At 40.1% G+C, this 25,768-nt stretch overlaps 1 protein-coding gene across 2 annotated transcripts in view; it reads right to left on the reverse strand.

Annotated features, from left to right (window-relative positions):
- The window catches only part of chd4a (chromodomain helicase DNA binding protein 4a), a 34,759-nt gene extending 13,100 nt beyond the window's left edge, over positions 1-21,659 (reverse strand). The window contains exons 1-18 of one of the 2 annotated variants that reach the window (XM_047604387.1): positions 21,391-21,659; positions 20,622-20,829; positions 17,228-17,337; positions 16,330-16,572; positions 11,461-11,579; positions 9,655-9,932; positions 9,446-9,576; positions 9,219-9,357; positions 8,018-8,184; positions 5,717-5,950; positions 4,505-4,708; positions 3,464-3,672; positions 3,248-3,379; positions 2,904-3,003; positions 2,614-2,805; positions 1,121-1,321; positions 884-1,021; positions 659-780 (exon numbers count right to left, since the gene is read on the reverse strand). In XM_047604387.1, coding sequence (XP_047460343.1) covers positions 659-780; positions 884-1,021; positions 1,121-1,321; positions 2,614-2,805; positions 2,904-3,003; positions 3,248-3,379; positions 3,464-3,672; positions 4,505-4,708; positions 5,717-5,950; positions 8,018-8,184; positions 9,219-9,357; positions 9,446-9,576; positions 9,655-9,932; positions 11,461-11,579; positions 16,330-16,572; positions 17,228-17,337; positions 20,622-20,682 — 2,780 coding nt within the window. In that variant the 5' untranslated portion in view covers positions 20,683-20,829; positions 21,391-21,659. Of the gene's footprint in view, positions 1-658; positions 781-883; positions 1,022-1,120; positions 1,322-2,613; positions 2,806-2,903; positions 3,004-3,247; positions 3,380-3,463; positions 3,673-4,504; positions 4,709-5,716; positions 5,951-8,017; positions 8,188-9,218; positions 9,358-9,445; positions 9,577-9,654; positions 9,933-11,460; positions 11,580-16,329; positions 16,573-17,227; positions 17,338-20,621; positions 20,830-21,390 lie in introns of both variants that reach the window. The other variant, XM_047604386.1, reaches the window with a different exon arrangement.
- Between the last annotated feature and the right edge of the window lie 4,109 nt (positions 21,660-25,768).

Consider the following 25,768-nt stretch of genomic DNA (forward strand, 5'->3'; position numbering starts at 1 on the left):
AATTTCAGCTGTTTAAGTCAAATATCCCCAACGCTGTTTTGGTTTTACCAGGCTATTTGTTTTTAGCCGTTGTTAGCATGACATGGTCTTTTCAGTTCTCATATAACACATGAAAAAACTTAAAGCAGCATTTCTTTCCTTTCAGCGTTTCGAAACAAATCCTGTTTCATCGGTCTGTACGACCCATGTAGCATAAACAGAATATTACAGGAGCTTCTAGTCAGTGTTTACACGCGGGGGCGGCCATCTTGGAAACTCATCTCCGGGAGGTAGTGAAGATTCTACGACTTTCAGGTGTCGTTCCAGTTGAAATCGCCAAAAATTACACTTGTACTTCATCAATCTGGTTCACTCTTAGTCAACGATGTGTCCTTTTTTACCAGTCAGGTTCATTTTGTCTCTATTTCCTGCTTCACTTTCAACCATTGCGACTGAAACTTCCAAAACGTCCAAACCTCCTCTGCTGAACCATGGTCTGGTTATTCAGACCTTGACTGGACTCTCCAACCACCACAACAACTATATTTTCTCCTACAGTTAACCTATAGATTCTTTTTTAAATCCAAAACAATTAAAAAAACTGCAGAGATGGAGAAGCAGCAGAAGAGGAAACACGCTACGACCAACAGGACCGATCACGGCTGATTCCTGGACTTACTTGAACCTCTCGGGGGTGAGGAAGTTGAGCAGATGGAAAAGTTCCTCCAGGTTGTTCTGCAGAGGAGTTCCAGTCAGCAGGAGCTTATGCTGCAGAGGGTAGTTGTTCAACACCCGGAAAAACTACAGGAGGACGACGAAAAGGAGGAAGAGTTTCAGGTTGGTTGCAAAGCAGGAAAATGTGTTTTTATATTTTTTTTTCTGGCCCGGTCTGTTTCTCGTTTACCTTGGACTGGTTGTTCTTCAGCCTGTGGGCCTCGTCCACCACCAGACAGGCCCAGTCTATGGAGCCCAGGATGGCCATGTCGATGGTGATCAGCTCGTAGGACGTCAGCAGGACGTGGAACTTGATGGACGAGTCTTTCTGTTGGGAGGAAAAATCGCCACCGCACACTTTAAATAATCAAAAAAGCCCAAAACCACATTTCACCAGCTGTTACGAGGACTTCCACCCTCCTCCCACCTTCATCCTGGAGGCCTTCTTTCCTCCTCGGATGGCGTTGTCCTCGAAGGAGAACTCGTTCTCCCTGATGACGGCTCTGCTGTCCTTGTCCCCGACGTACGTCACCACGTACATGTCGGGCGCCCACATCTCAAACTCCCTCTCCCAGTTGATGATGGTGGAAAGTGGAGCGCTGACCAGGAACGGGCCCTTGGAGTGACCCTGGAGGCGGACAGAGGTCCATCACAGTTAAATAAACACAAAAAAAACAAAAAAACTAAACAAGAACGGCTTATTTATGGACGATTGGTCAAGTTTTGTTTTTAAAAAACAAAGAAAAGCATCAAATGAAGCCTCAAACATTACAACAGCTGCAGGAAGTGTATTCTGGCCTCCAGCCTGTAGGTGGCAGCAGCCGCTCACATGACAAGACATCATGAATGTTTACTGTTTGGGATCCAACTTAACGTCGTCAGATTTCACCACCTGACTTAAACAAAATGGCTGGACGGCTCTGGAGCAGCAGCATTACAGTTACCTGCAGAATACTACTACTAATACTACTAATATTACTACAATACTCACACACAGCGTATTAAAACATAAAAATAAATTATTTTAAACTATAAAATAAATAATATTTAATAAAAGATGATGACGAGTGGCCAGAATGTCCTGATATTTCTTCATATTGGAATTACATCAATATTCAACTTGTAATTTTGTATTTGTATTTTATTTTATTCATCTTAGTAATGATATTATTTTATTTATTCATTCTAGTTTCTGTATTTGTCTCAAGGTTTAGGCCTAAAACTGTTTTTTAATGACATATATAAGGTTTCTCGTCTTAACATGATTAAAAAAAAGTCAGGATTTTGCAGAAACCAATAGATTTTATAATAATTTCTGCACATCTGTGCAGAAATATAAATGTTTGTACAGTGTATCTAAGGTTTGCTGTCATTACTTGATAGAGCAAAGCCAGGATTTTGCAAAAATACAAAAGTACATCAGGTGAAAACAGTCGTGCGCTGAGGACTAAGGTCTTTGGCATCAATCGATTAATGAAATATTGCAAAAATAATTTAAAAAATGATCAGGGTTACGAGGTTTGCCATCATAAAAACGATAAAGAAAAGCCAAGATTTTGCATTTTAAAATAACTTCTGCATATCTGTGCAAAAATATACATATTCATACAGTATTTCTGTTTATATGGTGTAAAATAAAAGCTCCAGTAAAAATCTATCATGTCCAACAATTTCAGCCTGGATGGGAATAATTGAAGACATTCAACACAGTTTTTATTCGTAAAAAGTAAATATATACGGAGAAATCTGTTCTGCTTCATTCATGTGTTTTTCTGCAAGAGGGCAGTTTTATTTTAAGTTGTTTTCTGGTTCTGTTCTATGATTTTCTGCTTGAAAAACAATAAAAACAACAAAAACAAAAAGACCACGAGGAGGATGAACTTTAAACCCACAGAGCTGCAGCGTTTCCGTCCGACTCACCTCTTTATAGAGCGAGTAGAGGAAGACGGCCGTCTGCACCGTCTTGCCCAGACCCATCTCGTCGGCCAGGATGGTGTCGGTTCCCTGAGCCCAGGAGAAGCGCAGCCAGTTCAGACCCTCCAGCTGGTACGGGTGCAGCGTCCCCCCGGTGCTGTCCAGGTACTCGGGCTGGCGCTCAAACTTTATGGTCGGCTGCAAACCGGAAAGTAAAAAAGAAAAAAAAAAAACGTTTTAAATTCTGCAGGTTAAGTCACATTAATAATAATAATGATAATAGTGAAGAGTCTCACATCGATCACAGGATTCTCTGGAGGTCTGTCCGGTCGCTTCACCCTCCCCTTCACCTTGATCTTCTTCCCGGGTCGTCCCTCGTCTCCCATCATCAGCTCCCTGGAATAAAAAGGCACCAGTTTTTTTTATTTTTTTTAACTTTGATTCCTCCAGAACAAAACCACGTCGACTGATTCTGACTCTACTGACGGAAACTTCACAGTCTTGTCTTTCAAAAGACACAAAGACCATCTCAAAATGTTCCATCGACACCATTCAGTTTACTTTCCAACATCAGGCGTTTCTTTGCACTGAGTGATACGAAGTGAAGCATCGTTTTTAAGTTTAAGTTTAAGTTTCCCACCTGTGGTTCCAATACTGCACTTTATAGGGGTCGAACTCGGGTATGTCCATGTCCTCGGCCTCCCACGTGGCCTGGTCGTACGGCAGCTCCCTCCACTTGATGAGGTAGTGGACGTTATTCTTCCTGTCCACACTGGAGGGAGGGAGGAGACGCCACTTTAATGTAAGTGTTTGGTTCCTTGGAAGCAGCTTGTTGGTTAGTTAAAGAGTCACCGACCTGTGGTTGAGGATGCGGTGGACCATCAGCCACTCCATCTTGATGCCGAAGCGGAGGTACTTCTCCTCCAGCTGCGCGTACATCGGGTCCTTGTTCTTCCTCTTCACGCTCTTGTCCTCCTCCCCGTCGCCGAAGTCGATGGGAGGCGGCTCGTCCATGTCCGTCTTCCTCTGGTAGTTCCTGAACATCACCTGGCAGTGCAGCTCCAGCTACGAGACGAGGTCACGGGAGACAATCAACAAAAATGTTTGTTTGTTTTTTTCATGCATAGTCACGAATCATACGAGAGGAACTGAGGCGGTAGATTGACTGAGGTTGGACTATTTCACCGTGATGATGAGTAAATATTGTAGAATAATCCCAAACTAGGCCCCGTGTTGATGTGGAGAGATCGGACCTTAACATGACTGAAGCTAATTAACAACAACACTTACAAAAAATGGTTTTGGTTGGATTTTTTAAAACCATAAAAAACAGATTTTCTTTATTTAACCTTTATTTAACCAGACAGATCTCACTGAATCTCATTTTAAAGAGCGACATGTCCAACTGATCCTCTTCTCTATAGAAACCTGTGACATTTATGTATAAACGTAGTATTTATAAGATTCATCTCACGAATACAACACGAGGAGGAAACGACTAGTAAAGGGAAAGAAACTGGAACGTACGAGTCTTTAAACATCCACAGACTTGGAACAAAGTTGAGAACGAGATAAAAGATAAAAGATAAAAGACTCTGCATTCCTGTCTATTTTTAAAAAGAAAATTGCTGGTGAAATCTGTTTGATCCACGTTTGGCTGGAAGTATTTAGCCTGATGTGTTTAAGTCCTACACTGTTTGGTAACTATGGAATTACCTTAGATAGTTTTATGTAGAAATAGGTGTTGTGTCATAATTTATTGTATTTTGTCTTGATGTTTCTGGATCCCTGTTCTGGGAAGATCCGTTTTTTTTGTTTACAAAGTCACATTCTGCTGTAAGTTATGAAATTAAATTGCATTTTAAATGATTTGTGAACGTCACGTCTTGGTACAGACCTGGAGCTCGGTGACCCAGGAGCAGTGCCAGTAGGACATGTTGGACCATTTGGCGAAGAACTCCCTCTCGGGACGTCCCGCCAGCGGCGCCGGGTCCGGGGCGTCGGCCGGGAGGTCTGGAGGACGGGGGACGGGCGTGGGAGGAGGAGGGTCCCCCCATCGCCACGTCAAGATCTTCTGCACCTTCCCCTTCATGGGGGGACACTGGAGGGACAGTGTGGACCATCGTTAGGACAGCGTCCTCAACGTTTGCATCCAGGATATAAATGAATCCTAGAATAACTTTCAGCAATGAAACCAATGACTGGTTCAAAAAGACGCTGCCGTCCCATAAAACACACAGAGGAATGAACAATGATAAAAACTTTCTGCATAAAAATAAACTTTAAGTGATGATTCTGTGTCTTACTGAGGTTTTAATCTATCTAAAAAGGTGTGACCTCAATTTAACAAACTTTAAAAAGCTGAAAAACTTTGTGTGTGTGCAAATTATGCTTAAAACTCTTAAAAAAAGATTCGCCTCTGGATTCATTAAAGTTATTTAGCCGCTAAATCATGTTATGTTAAAACATTTAAGTAGTGCAAATATATAAAATAATAGAATATAATATATAAAAATAAAGAAAAATAGAGCTGCACAGGTTAAAAATAATATGGTAAAGGAAAAAGTAAATCAGGGTCAAGATTAGTCACAACTAGAATCTAAAGCTTTGTCTCTTCATCTCATCAAATTATTGTTTTTTTTTGTCCTGAAAGTCACAAATAAAACAATTTATTTGGTTTAAATGAATTTGTTAGATTTATGTAGTAACACATGATCTTCAAACACACTTCAACCTCAAAATAAAAAAAAAATCCGACTCCACGTTTCAATGGGAAACTCTCTTCTACATTTAATGTGTTTCTTTTTGTTGCACTGGTTCTATTTTAAAATGCACTAAACATTTTACAGATAAAACATGTTAAAGGCCAGAGTTTTAATTTGCATATTTAAATGTTGGTACGAGCTGCAAAAGTTCATTAAGAGTTGAACTCATTTTAATTGCCTTTATTTTTAGTTTAAATGCATCTTAAAGCTGATGATGCATGTTACGTTTGATCCGATTAGTCGACCGGCAGCTCCAGAGTGAATAATCTGAATCTAAGCTTTTTTAAACCGTGCACAAACATTCACTGGATTCTCGGATGTTTCATGGGGGGGGGGGGACTCACGGTGCAGCGGGGGCAGATCCACTCTCCGTTGGGGATCTCTGGCAGCGGCGGGTTGAGGCAGTGGATGTGGTACGACGAGGGGCAGGAGTCGCAGCAGAGCAGCTCTCCTCCGTCTTTGCAAACCCTGCAGAACTCCATGTGGTGGTCGTCCTCCTCCATCTCGCCGGCCTCCACGTTGTCCTCCTCGGCGTCCGACGCCTCCTCCCTGGCCTCCCACTGGATGCCCTCCTTCTCCTGAGATCAACACGCCAAGTTTTAACACTTCCTGCCCCAAAACGTTCACATTTAGAAACAGCTTTTATCTGCTCTGCTCAGTTCTGGAGCATATTGGTAAATCAAAATTATTTATTAGGGCCGCAAAAAAAAAAAAAAAAAAACTCCTTGACGTCATCTGTGACCTAAATATGTTGATTTGTGCCGAATATTTAATGTGTCGTAGTGTTGCAGTAACAATTAAAAAAAAAAAAACAACAGTGAGGAGATTTATTAAAGGGAGACACGACTGTTTGGAGTTATAATAAATAATATAATCCTCCAGAGGGAAGTAACACAACCAGTAAATCAACACAGCGTAAACTGGAGGAGGGAGAGGGAGGAGAAACAGAAACAGAAGAAGAAGAAACAGAAGCAGCAGAAGAAGAAACAGAAGCAGCAGAAGGAAGGAAGAGAAACAGAAACAGAAGAAGAGAAACAGAAGGGAGCAAGAAGAAGAAACAGAAGCAGCAGAAGAAGAAGAAACAGATGAAGAAACAGAAGCAACAGAAGCAGCAGAAGAAGAAACAGAAGAAGAAGAAACAAAAGAAGAACAGAAGAAGAAGAAACAGAAGAAACAGAAGCAGCAGAAGAAGAAACAAAAGAAACAGAAACAGAAGAAACAAAAGAAACAGAAGCAGCAGAAGAAGAAGAAACAAAAGAACAGAAGAAGAAGAAACAAAAGAAACAGAAGCAGCAGAAGAAGAAACAGAAGCAGCAGAAGAAGAAACAGAAGCAGCAGAAGAAGAAACAGAAGAAGAAGAAACTGAAGCAACAGAAGAAGAAACAAAAGAAGAAGAAGCAGAAGAAGAAACAGAAGCAGCAGCAGCAGAAACAGAAGAAACAGAATTAGCAGAAGAAGAAGAAACAAAAGAAACTGAAGCAGCAGCAGAAGAAACTGAAGCAGAAGAAGAAGAAACAGAAGAAACAGAAGCAGAAGAAGAAGAAACTGAGGAGGAAACAGTTCCTACGCATCAGTCAAACTGTTTTGCATCCTTATCTCTCTTTAAAAAGCCGTTACTCGTCCAGATCTTTACTGGATCAGAGTCAGTTCCCAACAGAGAGACTCCACAACAACTTTATCCCGACACTTATAAAAGTTCCTGCACCTTTGAGCCATTAAGTCCATTTTTAGCAGCGTTTAGCGTCGCAGCACGAAGCTACAACCTGCTGAATATGTCTGAACACGAGCTGAACTCATCATTAAACATTAAACAATTCTTACACCGTCATAATAAAATGACTGATCAGACTTTTACCAGAAATATATGAGAAGTGACCAGTGATGAGTTTAAAACACCTGGTGGGTTTGTTTTTACATTTTAGTGACGCTTATTTGGAGCATTTTACAAAACGAAGGCGTCACACAACGTTCTGAGGCTTCACGCGTAATTACCTCCAGGAAGCTTGTGTAACATCCATAAACTAAACCATAAACTATGTAACCGCATTCCAGCCTCTCCTTCCTACGCACTTATACCAACTAAATGCTACGGCCCAGATGGACCAGACTTAGTGCTAAAAATCATATTAATGTTTAACTTAATGATTATATTAAAGAATCTAAATTATCAACCATTTGTTTTTATTGTATATTGATTTAAAGGATTCTCTGTATAAAATGTACGTCAGGTAAATAGTGTGAAATGTTGCTTGGTTTCGATTCATAATAAACCGCAAGAGGATTCTCACTGAAAGTTTCATCTTTTGTAGAAACTACACAGCAGCTTTTAAACAGTGTCGACAGACCAAGAAAAACTAGACTTATTGTAAATAACTGAGGCTTTTTCCTGAATATTGTCTCATGTTTGGTGCACATTATTTCCCCTTTTCCTATTGCTGGAAAAATGCATCCGATCAACCAATCAGGACATGATGTGTCGACGGTTGCTAAGGAAGAGGGAGAAGTAGCGGGAGTGAAGCTACATTCAAAGAGAGAGTTATTACTGATCGGGAAACCTGGTACTTTTAGAAATAGTTGGTGGAAATAACTTAAATAAAACCAAAACCAAACCGGCGGTAAAAGAGGGCGACGGTCCCGGTTCTTACACAGTGTGGGCAGCTCCAGGTTCCCTCGGGCGCCTTCTCCATGTCGGGGTCCAGACAAACCATGTGATACGCTCGGGGGCAGGTGTCGCACAGGATGATCTCGCCGCCCTGCTGGCAAACCTCGCAGTAATCCTGGTGGTCGGTCTCGTAGCCGTCGCCTTCCTCTGCTTCTGGTTACAAACGACAAACGGGCTCAGTGCTGCTTTGGTTCAGTTTATCCAAGTAAAACACACAACATCTGGACCTGATGTCAGGTGTGAAACCTGTTTCACACTTTGCTTTTCCTTTGTGCAGCTCTTCTGTCATTAAACGTTTAAACTCTTAATATAAAAAAGACAAAATAACCTGATAACAACAACATCACGCACAGAGACGCCACCGAACTCACTCAAACTCCTCGACTAGACCGAGAGTTTATATAAATACCACAAAGCTTCACGCATTCTGCAAAATGTTTTAGTAAAAATAGAACTAAAATACCACAGATTCCCACTGCAGGAGACAACGTGCACACAATTCAACCTTTGGTCGCGTTTATTTAGCTTCTACATCACCAATTTATGCTGTTGTGCACGTTATAGAATCCATAAAAATATATTAAAACAAGATTTATAATTTAATTTTATTACTTTATTAATCGACATTGTATCTTTCCATTTTGAACTAAAGTATTGATTTCCGACTGCTAGGGGCTCCTGGGTAATGTAGTTCTTCCCTCTAATTGCTTTTAATGAAATTTTTACCTCTTGAAAGGGAATCTACCAACAAAATACCACTAATTCAGGAGACAATGTTCACAAAAAGGAGCATTTAAGCCAGTAAGTCATAAAAATACGCCACTGTGCACATTATAGAATCGATAAAAACAGATTATATTTCTAAGAGCAACAGGAAATGGAATTCATTTTAATTATTTATTTATTTAATTCGAGTCTAGGATTTTATTAATGGATGTCGGATCTTTCAAATTTGAATCTTAGTATTGATTTCTTGAACTCTATTTGACTGCAGCGCCTGCTAAAGCTCATGGGTAATGTAGTCTTTTCAGCCAAACTCATAACAACAACTTAAACATGGAGACATGAAGAAGAAATCAGATTCTCTGCAGATTTAAGGGAATCCACCAACTAAATTCTTCATTTTGCACATTATAGAATTCATAGAAATATATTTAACATTAATTCGCACAAACACACGGTACCTTTCTTCTTCTTGGGTTTGCTCTTGGACGGCTTCTTTTTGCTGCGACTGCTGCGACTGTTGGACCCTTCGGAGACGGAGACACTGTTCATGCTGCCGTCCTCGAAATCGCTGTCCACGTCCGGCTCGTCCTCCTCGCTCTGAGGACGCGAGAAAGAAACGTCAACGGCTGCAGCAATAACTTATCGTACAACGATCCCCTGCGATCAGAGTTACATGCGTTCGTACCGATGAACGTTTCCTTTTGCTGTTGAATCCTCCCAGTTTGATTTTGAGAGGAGCCACTTTCTTTGTCTTGGCGTTATTCTTCTTCTCCTGTGGTTTGGGCGCAGGCTTCGGCTTCTTGCGGGCGTTGGGACCTGCAGACGAGACGACGGGGTCAGGAACGAGAACATTAACAGCAGAGATCGATACGTAAACGAAGCCTTTCGCCGAACCTTTGCCCTCCTTGGTCTTGGCCTTGCGTAGCGGCGGTGCAGGGGCCGGCTGGGGCTCCACCGGGGCGGGAGGTGGAGGAGGAGCCGGGGCGGCGGCCGGCGCCACCTCCGCCACCATGTTGTCGACGGCGGCCGGCACGTTGGCGGTGGCCAGAGCGGCGTTGGCGGCCGCCGCCCCCCTCAGCGGGTTGTTGGTGCTGAACTCTCGCCACTTGGCGCCGAGAACCATCATCATCTTGGACACGGCGATTTTCGGGTTCTTGGCGGCGATGAGAGGCCTGGAGACGGGAAACAAAATGTCAAAAAACCACCAAACAAACCAGGGTTTCTGCACGTTTGAACACGTGAAATTCAAAACTTCAATTTAAGACCTACATGAAGCACAGAAAATAACATCAGAGACGCAGAATTACTTTCAAAATCACAAAAATGTGTGGTGGACAAAAGGCCCAGCGACGCTCGAGGTGAGATTTCTTTTAATAAACTCAGCCGGTTCAAACCTCGTTATAAATGCAGTTCCACTTCCAGGTCTCACTTTTATTTCTGCTGCTACTGCTAATGGTCATAATTAACAAAGAGCTACACGCATCTAACTGTGAAGCAGTAAATGGACGTAAGGATTCAAGACTTGACTAAATGTAATTTAAGACCTGCAATGAAACACATGCTTTTTAAGGCCTTAATTTGGGCTACTATTAGCTAGGAAGGGCTAATATTAGCTAGGAAGAGCTACTATTAGCTAGGAACGGCTACTATTAGCTAGGAACGGCTACTATTAGCTAGGAACGGCTACTATTAGCTAGGAACGGCTACTATTAGCTAGGAAGAGCTACTATTAGCTAGGAATGACTACCATTAGCTAGGAAGAGCTACTATTAGCTAGGAAGGGCTACTATTAGCTAGGAATGGCTACTATTAGCTAGGAAGAGCTACTATTAGCTAGGAAGCTACGAAGAGCTACTATTAGTACATTACTAGTAAGGATTTAAGACACTGTTGATGTAATTTAAGACCCAAAATATCCTCGTATTTAAGACGTTTTAAGGCCTGAAATTGGGATTTTCTAATTTTAGACTATTTTAGACTTTTTAAGACTTTTTAAGACTCTTTGTAAACAGGGAGTCAGTACTTAACACATTTGACGGATTAAAACATGTGGCAGGTATAATTTTATAGTAATTAGGGACATCAAAAAAAAAAAAAAGGCTAATGCAGAGTTTTGAGACGACGTTTCGTCTGAGCAGAGACTGGTGAGAAGATCGAGGTTTAAATATAAACTCTGTGGGTAAAAACCATCAGAAACTAACTCGACTGTTTCTGTAGGAACCAGAACCGTCTGGATACTGACCCATCGTTAGGTAGAGCTCCATCTATGACTGCAGCTCTAACGAAGCCATTATCAGTCGTAGGCTCCAGCCTCCAGACGTGAACGGGGCTGGAACTAAACGGGGACTCTATTGTTAATTGATTATATCTCAGTCCACCTCCTCTGTTAAGAGAAATTACCCACAGTTTCCTATTTAAACCTCAACTTCCTACACGTCTCTTACGAAGCTGCAGAAGCTGCTCAGACGAAACATCTTCTCAAAACTCTACGAGACAGGTCCAGTTTTGGATATAAACCGTGACCTGGAACCTTCACAGGTTTAATTAAGACTTAATTACTTCCTCGTTATAGGAGCTTGTGAAGAACTCGCCAACGGTTTCAAAGTAAAATATTCAGATTGGATTTTGTAAAGTGTATTGAGACAGTTTGTTTTGACGTCGTGTAAATGAAACTGAATTGAAATGTGCGTCTCCACGTACCTGACGAACTGGCTGAAGGCCTTGTAGTTGGTCAGAGACCGATAGTCCTCCTCGCTGAAGACGTGGTCGATGTCCTCCATGCCCCAGTCGTCCAGCAGCTGAGACGAAGACTTCGGCTCCTACAGAAAAATAAAAATAAAAAATCATCAAAAAAAGACCAAATATCGGCTGCAAATTTATACTGTTTCCATTCACATGTCACAACATCTATATTTGAAACTTCTTAAAGTGTCTTTCTGACAAATAACCAGCGATAAATAATAATAAACTTGACTTATATGGGACAATTCATGCATAAAACGCAACACAAAGTTCTCAGCAGAGAAGACGTTTGTTAGAAATGAAAACAGAACGACATAAATGCTCCAGAATAACGTCAGAAAAGGTGAAAATCCGGACGTTCTTTAACCCTTTTGAAGTTCTGGGTGAATGAGAACCAACATCAGACTCAAAAAATGTGCACAAGTCTACGTCTAAACATTACTTTTCATGTTTCTTACGTAAGAAGCTGCCGGATCACGCACAGACTGAGTGACCAACATGTGGGACCAGCTGTGACTTTTTATAAAAAAATCTGTGAGAACAGTTTTTATTTAGATTCTTTAAAACGTCCTCGTGCATCACAAAAGCACCTTTGTTCCCTTCGTCTTGCACAACAACAAAAGCCTCTTATTACATTATTTTTACCGCACAATATGGAAAATTATCATGCCTGCGTATGGAATAATGAGCCTTTATCGCCTCTTTATCACCAGGCAGCGTTTGCAGGATCGAGAGGCTCTGAAATTAGCAAACCATTCATGCATCCATCCACCTTTCACTTCGTTTTTACACCACACACACTGTATAAATAGGTAAATGTATAAATAGGGATTTTCTTTGCACCGATATGCAGCAATTATTTTAAAATCTATCGATTTCTGCAAAATCTGGGCTTTTCTGTATAATTTCATGTCGGCAAACATTAGATTTTTGAGTTTTTCGACTCATAATCTTGAATATTTTTCCACTTTTTGCATTATTCCATCATTTGATGCCGATTCCTTCACGGTGAAAGGTTTAAATGCAGGACTGTTCTCTCCTGATCCGGCAAGAGACTCTACACATTTTTCATTTTTAAGCATTTTACTTTGTTTACCGTTTGTTTCTAGACACTTTTATTCATTTTTTAAGAACTTGTGCGTTTTCATCCAACATATTTCATATTTCTAGCGGGAAACTATCCTCTCAGATGTAGGTCGACAGTGGAGGTAAACTGATATTTGCTTTAAATATTTGATATTATGGATCCCAACACAAGAGAGTAGAGCTTTTATTCTACACTTTATATACAGGAATACTGTATAAATGTGTATATTTTTGCACAGATATGCAGAAATTATGTTAAAATCTATTGATTTTAGAAAATTCGGGGCTTTTCTTTATCATGTTGAGAGAGTAAACCTCAGTTTTTTGAGTGTTTGGACTCGTAATCCTGATTATTTTTTAAATTTTTTGCAACATTTCAGTAATCGATTGATACCAAAAGACCTTTGTGGAGAAAGGATTTTGTGCACGACTGTTTTCACCTAATGTTCTTTTGTATTTTTGCAAAATCTTGGCTTTTCTTCATCATGTAATGACAGCAAACCTTAGCTACACTGTACAAATACGTATATTTCTGCACAGATTATTTTAGAATCTATTGATTTTTGCTAAATCTTGTCTTTCCTTTAACGTGTCATGACATTTTTGAGTGTTTGGACTCGTTATCCCGATTATCTTTTTAAAATTTTCTGCAACATTTCATTAATCGCAGACTAAAGACGCTTTCCTGCTTCTTCTTCTCGTCGCCTCACGCCTGCAGACTGATTTGAGGGCAGCGCTGCCAATGAATCAAAAACATGTTTATCTAACCACAAAAAAAAAAAACAGAAAGAAAGAAAAAGGGTCAAGTGCGCAGCGCTAGGAAGGAAGGCGGCGTTGCCATGGTAACTGAATATATGTATGCTTTCCTCACGTACCCATCCCAGACACCCCCCCTCCATCCCACCACTCCACCCTACCCCCCCACCACCACCCCGCCCCATCCCATCCCATCCCACGCCACCCACTTGCTTTAAGTGTCATTAAGTACGAGGCCCCCTATTGGCCGCCGGGTCGACCAGACGCAGCCCTTTGTTTAAAACCGTCTCTCGTTTCATATCCGTCTTTCTGTCAAACCGACCACAGCCAGCGCTCATGCACCAAGATTTAAATTAAGCCCCTACAACACACACACACACGCAACATTATATATATATATATATATATATGTGTGTGTGTGTGTGTATATGTACACGTACATGTGCAAGACTCGCCTGTTTGTTCAGCTTCGTGCTCTTTGTTTTTGGCCAATTTGAAGCCAAACACGTCACATGAAAGCGACTTAATCTGCAAACAAAGCTTTTCCTCGTCACTGGAACGGGTTTTAAATATTTTTTTCATTCAATTTTCATTCAAGTTCAAATCACCAGTGGAGCAAACAGAGAGAGAGACGCACAAAAAGGACAATAATCTTGAACTGTGCAGCATTAAATTATGACCAGAAAGATCAAAATACTGAGGATTAGTTGTATTTATAAGGTGCAAACAAACAATTATTCACCCACGGAAATAGAATAGAAATAGAACTAAAACTACGTCATGTCGCATTAACCATAATATGATGACTTCTTTTTTCTTTCTGCAGGTTTTTTCACATCCTTGTATCATCCTAGTGCACGTGTGCAACTGCACAAAGCTTTTACGGCAACAAATCACGTCCAAAAATGTAAATACACTGAGAATTTGTTGCATTTATAACTTGTAAACACACTTAAGGGTCCATGAAAAGCTAAATTACTCACGCACAGAAATAAAAAAAACTAAAACTATGACGCGTCCCAATCAAACGTTCACACGTCGCCAGTAATTTAACGTTGATTTCTTTTCCATTCTTATTCTTCTTTGCACGTGTGCAACTGCACAATCTTTTACAGCAACAAATTAAGACTCAAAATGTCAATTTACTGAGAATCTGTTGTATTTATAACGTGCAAATAAACAATTATTCAGCACCGGAAATGAATAACTGAAACTACGGGATGTCCCAGTCCAGTCATGAAGGCTTTTCTTATCTGACTAGTTTTATCCTACATCACATTCACACCTGTATTTAGTACAATAAAGCAAATCACAGCCCAAAACGTAAATATACGAGAACTAGTTGTATTTATAACTTGCAAACACACTTGTTGTCCTTTAAAAACTAAACAAAAAGACTTATTTCACTAGTTTTCTCCTATATAGTTTAGAATAAAGAGCCCAACAAAAATCATTCATTCTAAAATTAAACAGCTTCTATCACTTCTGTAAATCACTTCCAGACGTGTTTGGTTTTAGTTTTGCTTCACAGCAGCCGTGAAAAAAACAAAAAAACAAAAAACAAAAACAACAAATACAACAGATTGTCTACAAGCTTTAAGAAACTAATCTCTTCATCCTGATCCCAACAAAGAAAAGAACAGAGATCGGTGTCAAGGATTTACCATCAACATCAATAGGTCGACTTTAACACAGAGACGTGTTTAGATCGAACACCTTCACGGAAAAATATTAACAAACTTTAATTCTTCAGTCTCTTCACATGTCGGTGAAAGACGCTTTTATCCCGGGACGGGAACCGATGACACTTGGTGCCATAAAGACCCGGCAATGACTCTAGTAACCAGACTGATCTGCTTCATTTGGTGCCAGTGAGTTTTTAATTAGCTTAGCCTCCTTAGCTCGATGGAAGCGTTTGTCTTGTCTTTACTTCACCTCTAAAAGACGCAACAAGGAGGAAACACCTGGAATTAGATTCAACATCTGACCACGCGTAGCATTAGCATTAGCATTTTATTGAAAGAGCAGCATCCAGAGACGACAGTACCAGCACTGGACGTGTCAAAGACACCACACATGACGCTGTGTTCAGGTAGCTAACGCAATGTGTAATTTAATAAGTATGGAACTTATTGTTGTCAAATTAATGCTAAACATAGGAGGAACTAGCAACACTGTTGTATTTTTGTTGCATTTCCATGCGCAAAACCTAAATATTGAAATGCAAACATTTCTAAAAAAGAAAGAAAGCTAAAACACTTTTACGCTCTCGTGACGTATTAATATAAAAGTTTACTGTGAAAGCGAAACAGAAACACTTTATTTTTTTGGCATTTCCCCATCACCAGAAAAAAAACGCAGGAGGTCACGAGACCAGTTCGTTTTAACGTCCGTTCTTCCTCAAAGTGACGAGAATTTGAGAGAATTACGGGATTAACGTGAGACGAGACTTTACCAGCGTTACAATTAATTCACAGAACAACTTCTGATGGAAACACGAACCACATCAAACGTTTAGAAAAATCCATCCATCACCACAAAACACCAACATGTGTCTCTTCTTGCAGAAAAAGTTTGAAGCTGCTGCATCCACACACACTCCTGCAATATATTTATCCTACATTTATCCTTTTCCTACAGCGTTTTTAGATTAATATTCATACGTATAATATATAATATTCCTGCTGAGCCACTGCACCGACCTGGTAAATAAAGTCAAAGTGTTTCTGAAACACTTAGAGATTGAAAGTCGTGTAAAATCTTGTGTTATTTCCGTCACGTTCTCTCTATTTCTGCTGGTTTTGATACATTGCTGCTTTAATTGTGATAATTATGGTTCATGTATTTCTTATTATTTAAATTAACACGTCAAATGCCTTATGTTTGTGGACAGTTTGTACGTTTTCATTCTTTAAGCCCTGTTTTCAAAGTGTTTGATAAAACCTGATGGTTTTTTTTTTATCTCAGGTCGTGTCTGGTTCTTACCGAGATGTCGTCATCGTCGTCGTCGTCGTCGTCCTCGGGCTCCGGGTCCTTCTTCTTGGACGAGCTCCTCTCGGCCCCGGCGCTGCTCCTCTTCTTCTCCTTCCCGCTGCTGCCTCTCTTCTTCTTCTTGCGTCCCGGCGTGTAGTCGCTGCCCTCGCTGTCCGAGCGCTGGGCGGCGACGCCGTCCTCCGCCTCCTCCACGCCGCCGATGTCCATGGGCTCCGGGGAGCTGATGGGAAGCTCCTGGGACGAGGACGGAGACAAGGGACACAACTTTATTTAGTTTTCTCTCAATTCAGAATGAGTTTAATTCAACCTGAAGTTAGTGCTTGTTAATATTGTATCATTTTTATGCTGAAAAACAAAGATTAACCTCCTTTTAACTCAACCTGAAGTGTTAGTTTCACTTTATTCAAATAAAATCTGAATGCATCTGCCGTTAATTGTTGTTTATCTCCATAATAAAACAGAAATCCAGGAGACTTCATCTGCACCGTCCAGCATTTACTTATTTCTCGGTTGAATTTTTGACTAAAATGTCACTGAATCGATTCTTAATGAACAAATATTGTCCTTGAATCGTTGGTGCATGTGCATTTAAGGCTCTCGTGTCCAAAACGACCAAATAAAGGTGCATTTATTTGAGAAATGTGCTTAATTTGAGTCGTATTTATTCGATAAATAAGGATAAAAGTCTCTTTTTTTGGGGAGTATTTTAGTACTTGAAGTGAAACTAAAGGGAAACTTGCTCTCAGTGCTTCCACCTTGTGTGACGCACTAACTGGTGTTATTTTTATTACGTATTATGCGGAAACATATCGGGAACTTGACAACAAAGAACTTTAAAGCCGCGTTCTTCCCTCGTTCCTGGAAATAATAAAGTTTTTTTTACTCTCACCTCTCGTCGCGACCGCCTCTTGCTGCCTTTGCTCTCTCTGCTCTTCTTGGCTTTCTTCTTCTTCTTCACCTTGGGAGTCTCATTCTCGGAGATCTCCTCTTCCTCGTCGTCTGAAAACACAAAACATATTTCACGGTTTCAGATCATTCATACACTGCCAGGTGAACATTCGCGTATTTAAAGCGAGAAATTCTGGCCCCGGTTCAGTCTGATTAACTCTGATCGACCAATGTGACCTTATTTCTATTTTTTGTTTTTAGATCCGATTGTATTTAAATTACTTCCATTTCCCCCTTTTGTAGCAACCAAATAACCGTGAATCCCACTGAAAAGCACAATTTTCTGCACCATTTATTTAAAACCCAGACGTTTCACATATTTATTCCACATTTTTGAAAGCGTCTTCCTGTAAATGCTCTTTTTCTCTCTGTGCTCGCTGCTGCCGTTCGACATAAAACACCATGAGAAATTATTCACAGGTGTAAATATGTCTGAAAATAAAGGTTTAAAGGTGGTTTACGGTCACACAGCTGCAGTAAAAAGGAGCAGGAGCCCAGAAAACTGTGACTTAGTAGACGATAAACTAGTAACCTGATCTCAGCTTCTGTCCTAAAAGTCAAAATACTAAAACACGCATCTGTACAATGAAATTAAACTATTTTAAACTAATGTTGACCACCAGAAACTTCACGAAGTTACGATTTAGGGGAGAACCAGGGAAAATGTTAACATGTCATCATCTTACAGGCCAAGAAATAGAAATAAAATTAATCAAATATTAGATGAAGAGTCTGAAATCTCCCATGTGTCCTTCACACGTCTTCACGTTTGAGACAATCTGAGAGAAAATGTTTAGAAAATTACACAGAAATCTATTATAAACTGAATTTTGTGCAGATTAACGAACAAATTAAGATGCTAATTGCTGAAGATGCTTCACATGTAGTAAACTACGCAACTGATTAACAAATAAATGAGACGCTAACAACTAAAACAACCTCCTTTGAGTCGGTGCATTTGCAGCTTTAGTGTCTGACACGACTAAATAATGTGAATTTACTGGAGAAATAAGAGCGGTTCGGTTTGTGTTGGGGTCTAGTCGGATTCGTGCAGCCTCGGACTTATTTAAAAAAAAAAAAAACATATTTATTTAACGAATAAAAACAAAAGGAAGTTTTTTGGGCAGGACTTTAGCACTTGGAGCTTAAACCCTGAGGACTCTTTGTTCTCAATGTGTCGACCTTGTCTGAGGCACCAAATGTAAACAATGGTATCTTTAGCCACATTAGCACGTTGGAGCTACATATATATGTGTGTGTGTGTATGTGGGAGTTAGTCTGTATTATTTTTACTTTCAAACCAAACGCCCATGAGGAACTTGACAAACTTAACGTCCTTAGTTTGGGAGAACTTAACGGGACACGACGACGGCTAAAATCCTAAACAGCACGACGCCGTCACCACCAGTCTGAGCTTTTACAAAGAGGAAGAATCTGGCTGTTTGGTCCCTTATAGATGTAAAACGTTTAGTCAAATGTCTGAACTACGGAATAAAACACCTGCTGCCATAAGAAACTTCACCTTTAGCCTCCACCTGAAGGACAAAGATGTGAACATCACTAGCTGCATCTAATAGCATCTAACGTTCTGGTTGTTGTAGTTGTTTTGAGCATTAGCATCACGGCTAACGGCTAACGTCGAGGTTTTAGTGATGAGGGACCATTCGTGCTTTGAAAGTTGATTAAAACTTGTCTCTGTTACCATTTTTATAATAAACTTCCTTACTTTTGTCATTATTTAAAAGGTTAATATAACGGCCCGACGTGGCCCCTGAACTGACATGTGTTTTTGTTTTTTTTACTTTTGCTCCCTGCGCTTGTACACAAATATCTGTACTTTCTCCTGCTCACATTGGAAGAACTTTTTTTTAACCCTCCACGGATGACAAGACGTGACATGATCGGACACGACTGGAGCATCGGACTAGAGAGGGAAAGTCAAAACAAGAAGGAGAAGAAGGAGAAGAAGAAGAAGAAGAAGAAGAAGAAGGAGAAGAAGAAGATAACAGTGGAAATAAAGTAGAGGTTTAAAGAGAGAATCAGCAGCAGCGAGGACGACGGTTTGGAAAAGCCAGACCTTCCAGTGCATCCATGACCTTATTTAAGACAAATGTTCACAAACTTCTGGCTTTAAGAAAAGAGAAGCTGCTAAAATGATCCCGATGCTGCTGATGAGTCAAGACTCTGGTCAGTTCACTCTGGATTTTACTCTTAATTTAGTGCAAAATTATCGATGGATGTGTTGTTTCATTAACGGCAAACGACTTCACTTTGTACTTAAGTACATTTCAGAGCGTGTACTTTCTTACTTTTTACTTATGTGAAGGAATTGAATCAGTACTTTTACTTTCACCACTGTATTTCTTAGCCACCTGTTATTGTTATTGATGCTACATATGAATAAAAGGAAAAATACATTATTACCAACGTAAAAGTAAGAAAGTAAAGTCGTAATGTTTTATGTTTTTATCTTGTGTGAAGCAGTTTGTGATGCATTTTGTATGAGAAGTGCGATATAAATAAAGTTTGATTTGAAGTATGGATACTTTATGGAAACTGGTAAAAAGTACTGATTCAACTCCTTTACTCACATAAAAGTAAGAAAGTAAAGGCTCTGAAATGTACCAGTGTAAAAAAAAATATAAAAATATACTTTGTTAAGAGTAATAGTACTAATTGTACACAAAGTACTTGTGGACAAAAGTACAAAAGTACAGCTACTTGTGTAAAAACTGCTTTACTCTTCATTTTTTACAATGAAGTGAGAGTCTAGGCTCTGAAATCTACTTATATATATATAAAAAAATGGATATTTGTGTAAAATAATATATATATAGTAAATATAAATACTTCGGTAAAAGTACTGATTCAACTGTGTTCATATTATTTTTTTTTATTTTTTTTTAAAAAAAAACTCATTTAAAAAAAATATTGTTCAAGAGAAACGTTGATTTATGCGCATTGTCCCTTTTTAAATAAATAAATAAATAAACGAAATGAAAAAATGAACGTCATCCTCCAGCTTTCGAGCTAACTGGCTGCCTCCATCTTGTCATCGACACGTAAAGAAAAACACCGGTAGCTTGGCTAACGTTAGGCCGCGAAAGCGTGCCGGTTTATCGGCGTAACTTCACCAAAATACAACCAAATCCCCCATTAACCTTCCTCCTCCTCCTTTTAGTCGTGGTTAAAAATAAAATTAAAAACACCGACATCGTGAGCGTGAAGCGACTTGGCTCAGCTCAACATCCTTGACCGGAAAAAAAAAAAATGATTGATGTGAACATTTAGCATTTTGAAGCTAACAAAACGAAGCTCTCCCGTGAATTTTTTACCGTGAATTAATCGGTCCTCCGGGGCTCCATAGTCGTCTCTGTCGTCCTCGCTTCCAGACATAGCGGACGACAGCAGGGAAACTTTTCTATTAATCCAGTTAGCTGGAAGTTCAGCCAGCTAACTAAATAAATAAAAGTTGTTAAGTTTTGTCGGGATAATCCAGAGTTCCTGACCCGGTCCGGTCCTTCTCGGGGGGGGGGAAGAAGTCTTGTTGTAGTCCGGGTGGTGAATGTGTTGGTGTAGTTAGGAGGTGGTGAGAATATACCGGGGGTTTACAACAAGAGGAGTAAGAAGAGAGAAAAAAACAATAGAAAAAGTGAATATTTAGTAGCATTCAAAAGCACATAACCCGGTAAAACACAGTCCCGAGTAGCAGCTACTCCTCCTCACTACATGCGGCTTCTCCTTCTTCCTCTTCCTCCTTCTTCTCCTCCTCATCGGATAATAACTAAATCTTTCTAAAACTTTAAATCACATACATTTTGCACACACATACATACATACACACTCTCTTCCTCCTCATTTCATCTCAAGCCATCTTTCCGCTATCGTTTAGTTTCGCCTTTAGCATCGCGTGCTAGTCGCCGAGCTACGTTCAGATTTGCTAAAAAACTAAAAAAAAAGAAAAAAAAAAAGAAAAAGAAACTCCACGTATAAAACAGAAAAAAAAAATAAAAAAGACGTGTATATCTATTCGTCCGTCCTTCCTCACTCCATCACCCACAAACAATAATAATAAAAAAAAAAAAAAAAAGAGAAGATACTCACAACTTGAATCCACACAAGCTTCTTTCCCCCAAAAAAACTACACAGAAAAAAAAACTCCAGCTTCAGTTCGTCCACACTTGGAGGCTTCTTCTTCTTCGCTTGTAGTTTTTTTTTTGTAGTGGAGGCAATTTGCCTAGATTTTTGGTTATTTTTTATTTTTTATTTTTTTTGTATATGTTGTGGCAGCGTGTGTGCACGACGCCGTCTCTTTCTCTTCTTCTTTCCTTGCACACTACTACTACACACACCCCGCACACACACACAAAGAGATCAAGGGGGGGTGGGGGGGAGGGTGGAGAGGGGGGTGAGTGTAGGCAGGCATCCCATAATATCCCCCCCCTCTCTCTCGCCACACTTAACTCACCCCTCCCCCACTCTGCATAGTTACCTTGCAACATACAGACCATAATAGTCACCCCCCCCTCCCTCCCTCTCCTACAGTCTCTTCCCCATTCCTCCATGCAATACATCCCCCCCCACCACCACCACCACCACCACCTCCACCTCCACCCCTCCCTTAGCAACCGGCGTTGCCATGGAGACGCCCCGCTGCATCCCATAATAGTAATGAGCGAAGAGTCACCACCGCCGCCGCCACCACCACTGACATCCCACAATAAGCATAACTCCAAAAAAAATAAAAACAAAAAATGAAGAGAGAGAGAAAGAGACAGGAGGAGAAATAAATAAATAAATAAATAAATAAATAAATAAATACATTTTAAATATATAAATTTAGAAAAAAGAAAGAGGGAGTCACGTGACTGCTCTTTAAACTTGACGCATGTTTGCACCGTAGAGCGTTTGTGCACAAGATTTTAGATGCAAACTTTCCAGCTACAAAAAACAAAAAACAAAAAAAACAAAAAAAACATGGGGGGGGGGTGACCCCCACATAATAATAATAATAATAATAATAATGATGCATAAAACACTGTTTACTTATAGGAAATGTACTTGTACGACGAGTGCAGACAAACATATATATATATAAAATGAATTATCATAAACATATAGAGATAAATGTAGAAATGTAAAGACCATCAGGCCACATATTGCACACGGAGTCCAAGAAACTTACTTTAAAGTTATAATAATAACACTAAAAATAAACAAATAAATAAATAAATCTTGTAACGAGGTCAGAGGTTAAAGAGGTTAAGGAGTTTTTTTACTTTTTTTTATTTTTTTGGGGACGACAGCGACGACACAAAAAACCCAAACTCTGAAATTCCCTCGGAAAGATGTGCTACACATACACACACTTTTTACTACCACCGGCTGCTCTGGAAATGCATTGAAGTCAATGGTGGGAAAAACGTCTGGGTCCTAGACAGCTTCTTTTTTTTCTTCTTCTTTTTCTTTCCCACCATTGACTGCAATGTGTTGCGTTCAGGCCGTGGGGTAGAAAATGGAGAACTGTTTGTGAGTAAACGCTGCGATGGAAGAAGAAGTGACACTTTACCACGTGGGAAATTAGCGGAGAACACGTCGACTAATGAGGGGAGATGAGCTGAGGGCTCCGACGAACCTTTTAGTTCCTGGGAAAGTTCCCGGACATTAGGTTTAGTGGCATTACGATGAAAAGAGTAAAACTAATATGAAAACATGTGGACTGAAGGAACGTTTTTTTGTTCCTAGAAAAGTTCCTGGTCCATTGACACGCATCAATTAACCTACATCTGAAGGTCACAGGTTCAAGGAACATTTCAGTTTCTAGAAAAGTTCCCGGATATTAGTTCCAGCAATATTACGATGAAAAGAATAAAACTAATACAAAAAACATGTGGATTGAAGGAACGTTTTTGTTCCTAGGAAAGTTCCTGGTCCATTGATACGTATCAGTTAAGCCACATCTGAAGCTGACGGGCTGAAGGAACATTTCAGTTCCTAGAAAAGTTCCCGGACATTAGTTCCAGCAATATTACGATGAAAAGAATAAAACTAATACGAAAACATGTGGACTGAAGGAACGTTTTTCTTCCTAGAAAAGTTCCCGGACATTAAGTTTAGTGACATTATGAAAAAAAAGTTCCCTGACATATTAATACTGCTGAACTGAAGGAACGCTTTAGTTCCTGGAAAAGTTCCTTGATATTAGGTTCAGTGACATCACAGTGAAGAAGACGAACATAGCTGACGGGCCGAGGAACATTTTCATTCTTAGGAAAGTTCCTGGACATTATATTAAGTGACATTATGAAAAAGAAATTCACAGGAACATTTCAGTTCTTGGGAAAGTTCCTGGACATTAGGTTCTATGACAAGAAGTTCACAGGTTGGAAGTTCCTTGATATTAGGATTATTGACATGGGAATGAAAAAACTTTTAGTTTTTTAGTTCCTCTGTAAATTCCTGGACATTAGATTCAGCGATTTGTGACGTTACAACAAAGAAACGCATGTGTTAAGCTGACGAACCAAAGGACATTTTCATTTCTAGGAAAGTTCCTGGACCTTAAGTTTAGTTACATTATGATAAAGAAGTTGACAAGCTGAAGGAACCTTTCAGTTCTTAGGAAAGTTCCTGGACATTAGGTTCAATGATATTACGAAAAAGTAGTTGACAGGCGGAAGGAAGCTTTTAGTTCCTGGGAAAGTTCCCAGATATTAGGTTTTGTGACAATATGATAAAAGAGGTTCACATATAGAAACGACGGGATGAAGGAACCTTTTAGTTCCTCTGTGATTTCCTGGACATTACAGTAAAGGAACCACGTGTTAAGTTGACGTTTAGGACGTTTTAGGAAAGTTCCCGTTATGATAAAAGAGATCACAGGCTGGAAGTTCCTGGACATTAGGTTTAACATCATTAGAATAAAAATTTAAAAAACCTCACATTTGAAACTAATGGGCTGAAGGAACCTTTTAGTTCCTGGGAAAGTTCCTGGACATTAGGTTTAGTGGGAATCATGCTTTTCTTTTCTTTTTTTTTTTTTTTAAATAATAAACATAAAGACGTAGGAAAGTAAAACCCAAATCGAGGAAAAACAACCTCAGGCCTGGAAGCGCAAACCCCAGGAACTCTCTTTGTTTTGATCATAAAGTGCAAGTTGCAGAATAATGAAGAAGAAAAACTGGTTTTGGAGGAAGACGAGCGAGTGAGGCGACATAAAAACAGGAGGTGATTTCCCAAAGGTGACGTGCGTTATTGATTCATTATGAGTGAGTTATTGTGCAGGATGTGAGGCAGAAACAGGACGAGTCCTGCTGCAGTGATTGTTTAGTTTGGTCATTTTTTCCTCGTGAAAATTAGCTTCAGATTCATGGAAATCGTCTCCGGCTCTGACTCAGCAACACCTTCTTCTTCTTCTTCTTCTTCTTCTTCTTCTTCTTTGTATCTCTGCTGCTCATCTTCATCATCTCCTCACAAAGAACTTCTCTGCGTTTCTCTTTTCATTTCCATTTCTTCTTCTTCTTCTCTTTTTTTATTCGTGCATCTTCCACCCCCCTCCCCCACGCGTCTCCTTTCCTTCACTATGGACACAGTGTTCATGTGCATTTGGAGGAGGAGGAGGAGGAGGAGGAGGGTGGGGGGTGGAGGTGGTGAGGTTTTTTTTTTGTGGTTTTGGGGTGAGGGGTGGGGGGGGGGGGGGGGGGGGTTAACATCCCATAATCACCAATCAGAAGGAAGGGTAGTGGGGGCAGTTGTCATAGAAACCTCTCGATGCCCCTCCCACCCCCCAACGAACTGCATATTTCATAATGATAATAATATCATTTCTGAGGCAAAAGGGGAAAAAAAAAAAGGAGGAGGAGGAGGCAGACGACAGACCATAATAGTGCTTCTGTGCAGCTGGTCGTCATGGAGATAAGCGGAGGGGTGGCAGCAGCGGCGGCGGTGGCGGAGGGAGGAGGGAGGAGGGAGGAGGAGGGTTACAGGCGGGGTCAGATTACCATGTAAGTCAAAATGCATACCATAATACTCAGACTCCTGCCCTACAGTCGACTCTGTGCAGCTGCACCAGATAACAAAGAGCAAATAATGGACTCGATCAGCCTCAACACGTCAGACGGCACGAACCAGAGCGGAGACGGAAACAGAAATACACAAAAAAATGTTTAAAAAATTTATCGTAATGTCACTTATTGTCCAGGAACTTTCATAGGAACTAAAAGGTTCCTTCAGCCTGAACTTCTTTTTTCACAATGTCACTAAACTTAATATGTGGGGACTTTTCTACGAACCGAAACATCACATCCACGTCCACTTTACTGTCACGCCACGAACCGGGAACTTTCCTAGGAAACAAACTTACCTTCAGTCCAACATATTTCTTTTTTTTTTTCATTGTCATGTCACTAAACTTCATATCCAGGAACTCGTCAGCTTTATATGATGGTTTATTGATATATATCAATGGACCAGGAACTTTTCT

The sequence above is a fragment of the Mugil cephalus genome, chromosome 14 (genome assembly GCF_022458985.1).
Source record: "Mugil cephalus isolate CIBA_MC_2020 chromosome 14, CIBA_Mcephalus_1.1, whole genome shotgun sequence".
Lineage (NCBI taxonomy): Eukaryota > Metazoa > Chordata > Actinopteri > Mugiliformes > Mugilidae > Mugil > Mugil cephalus.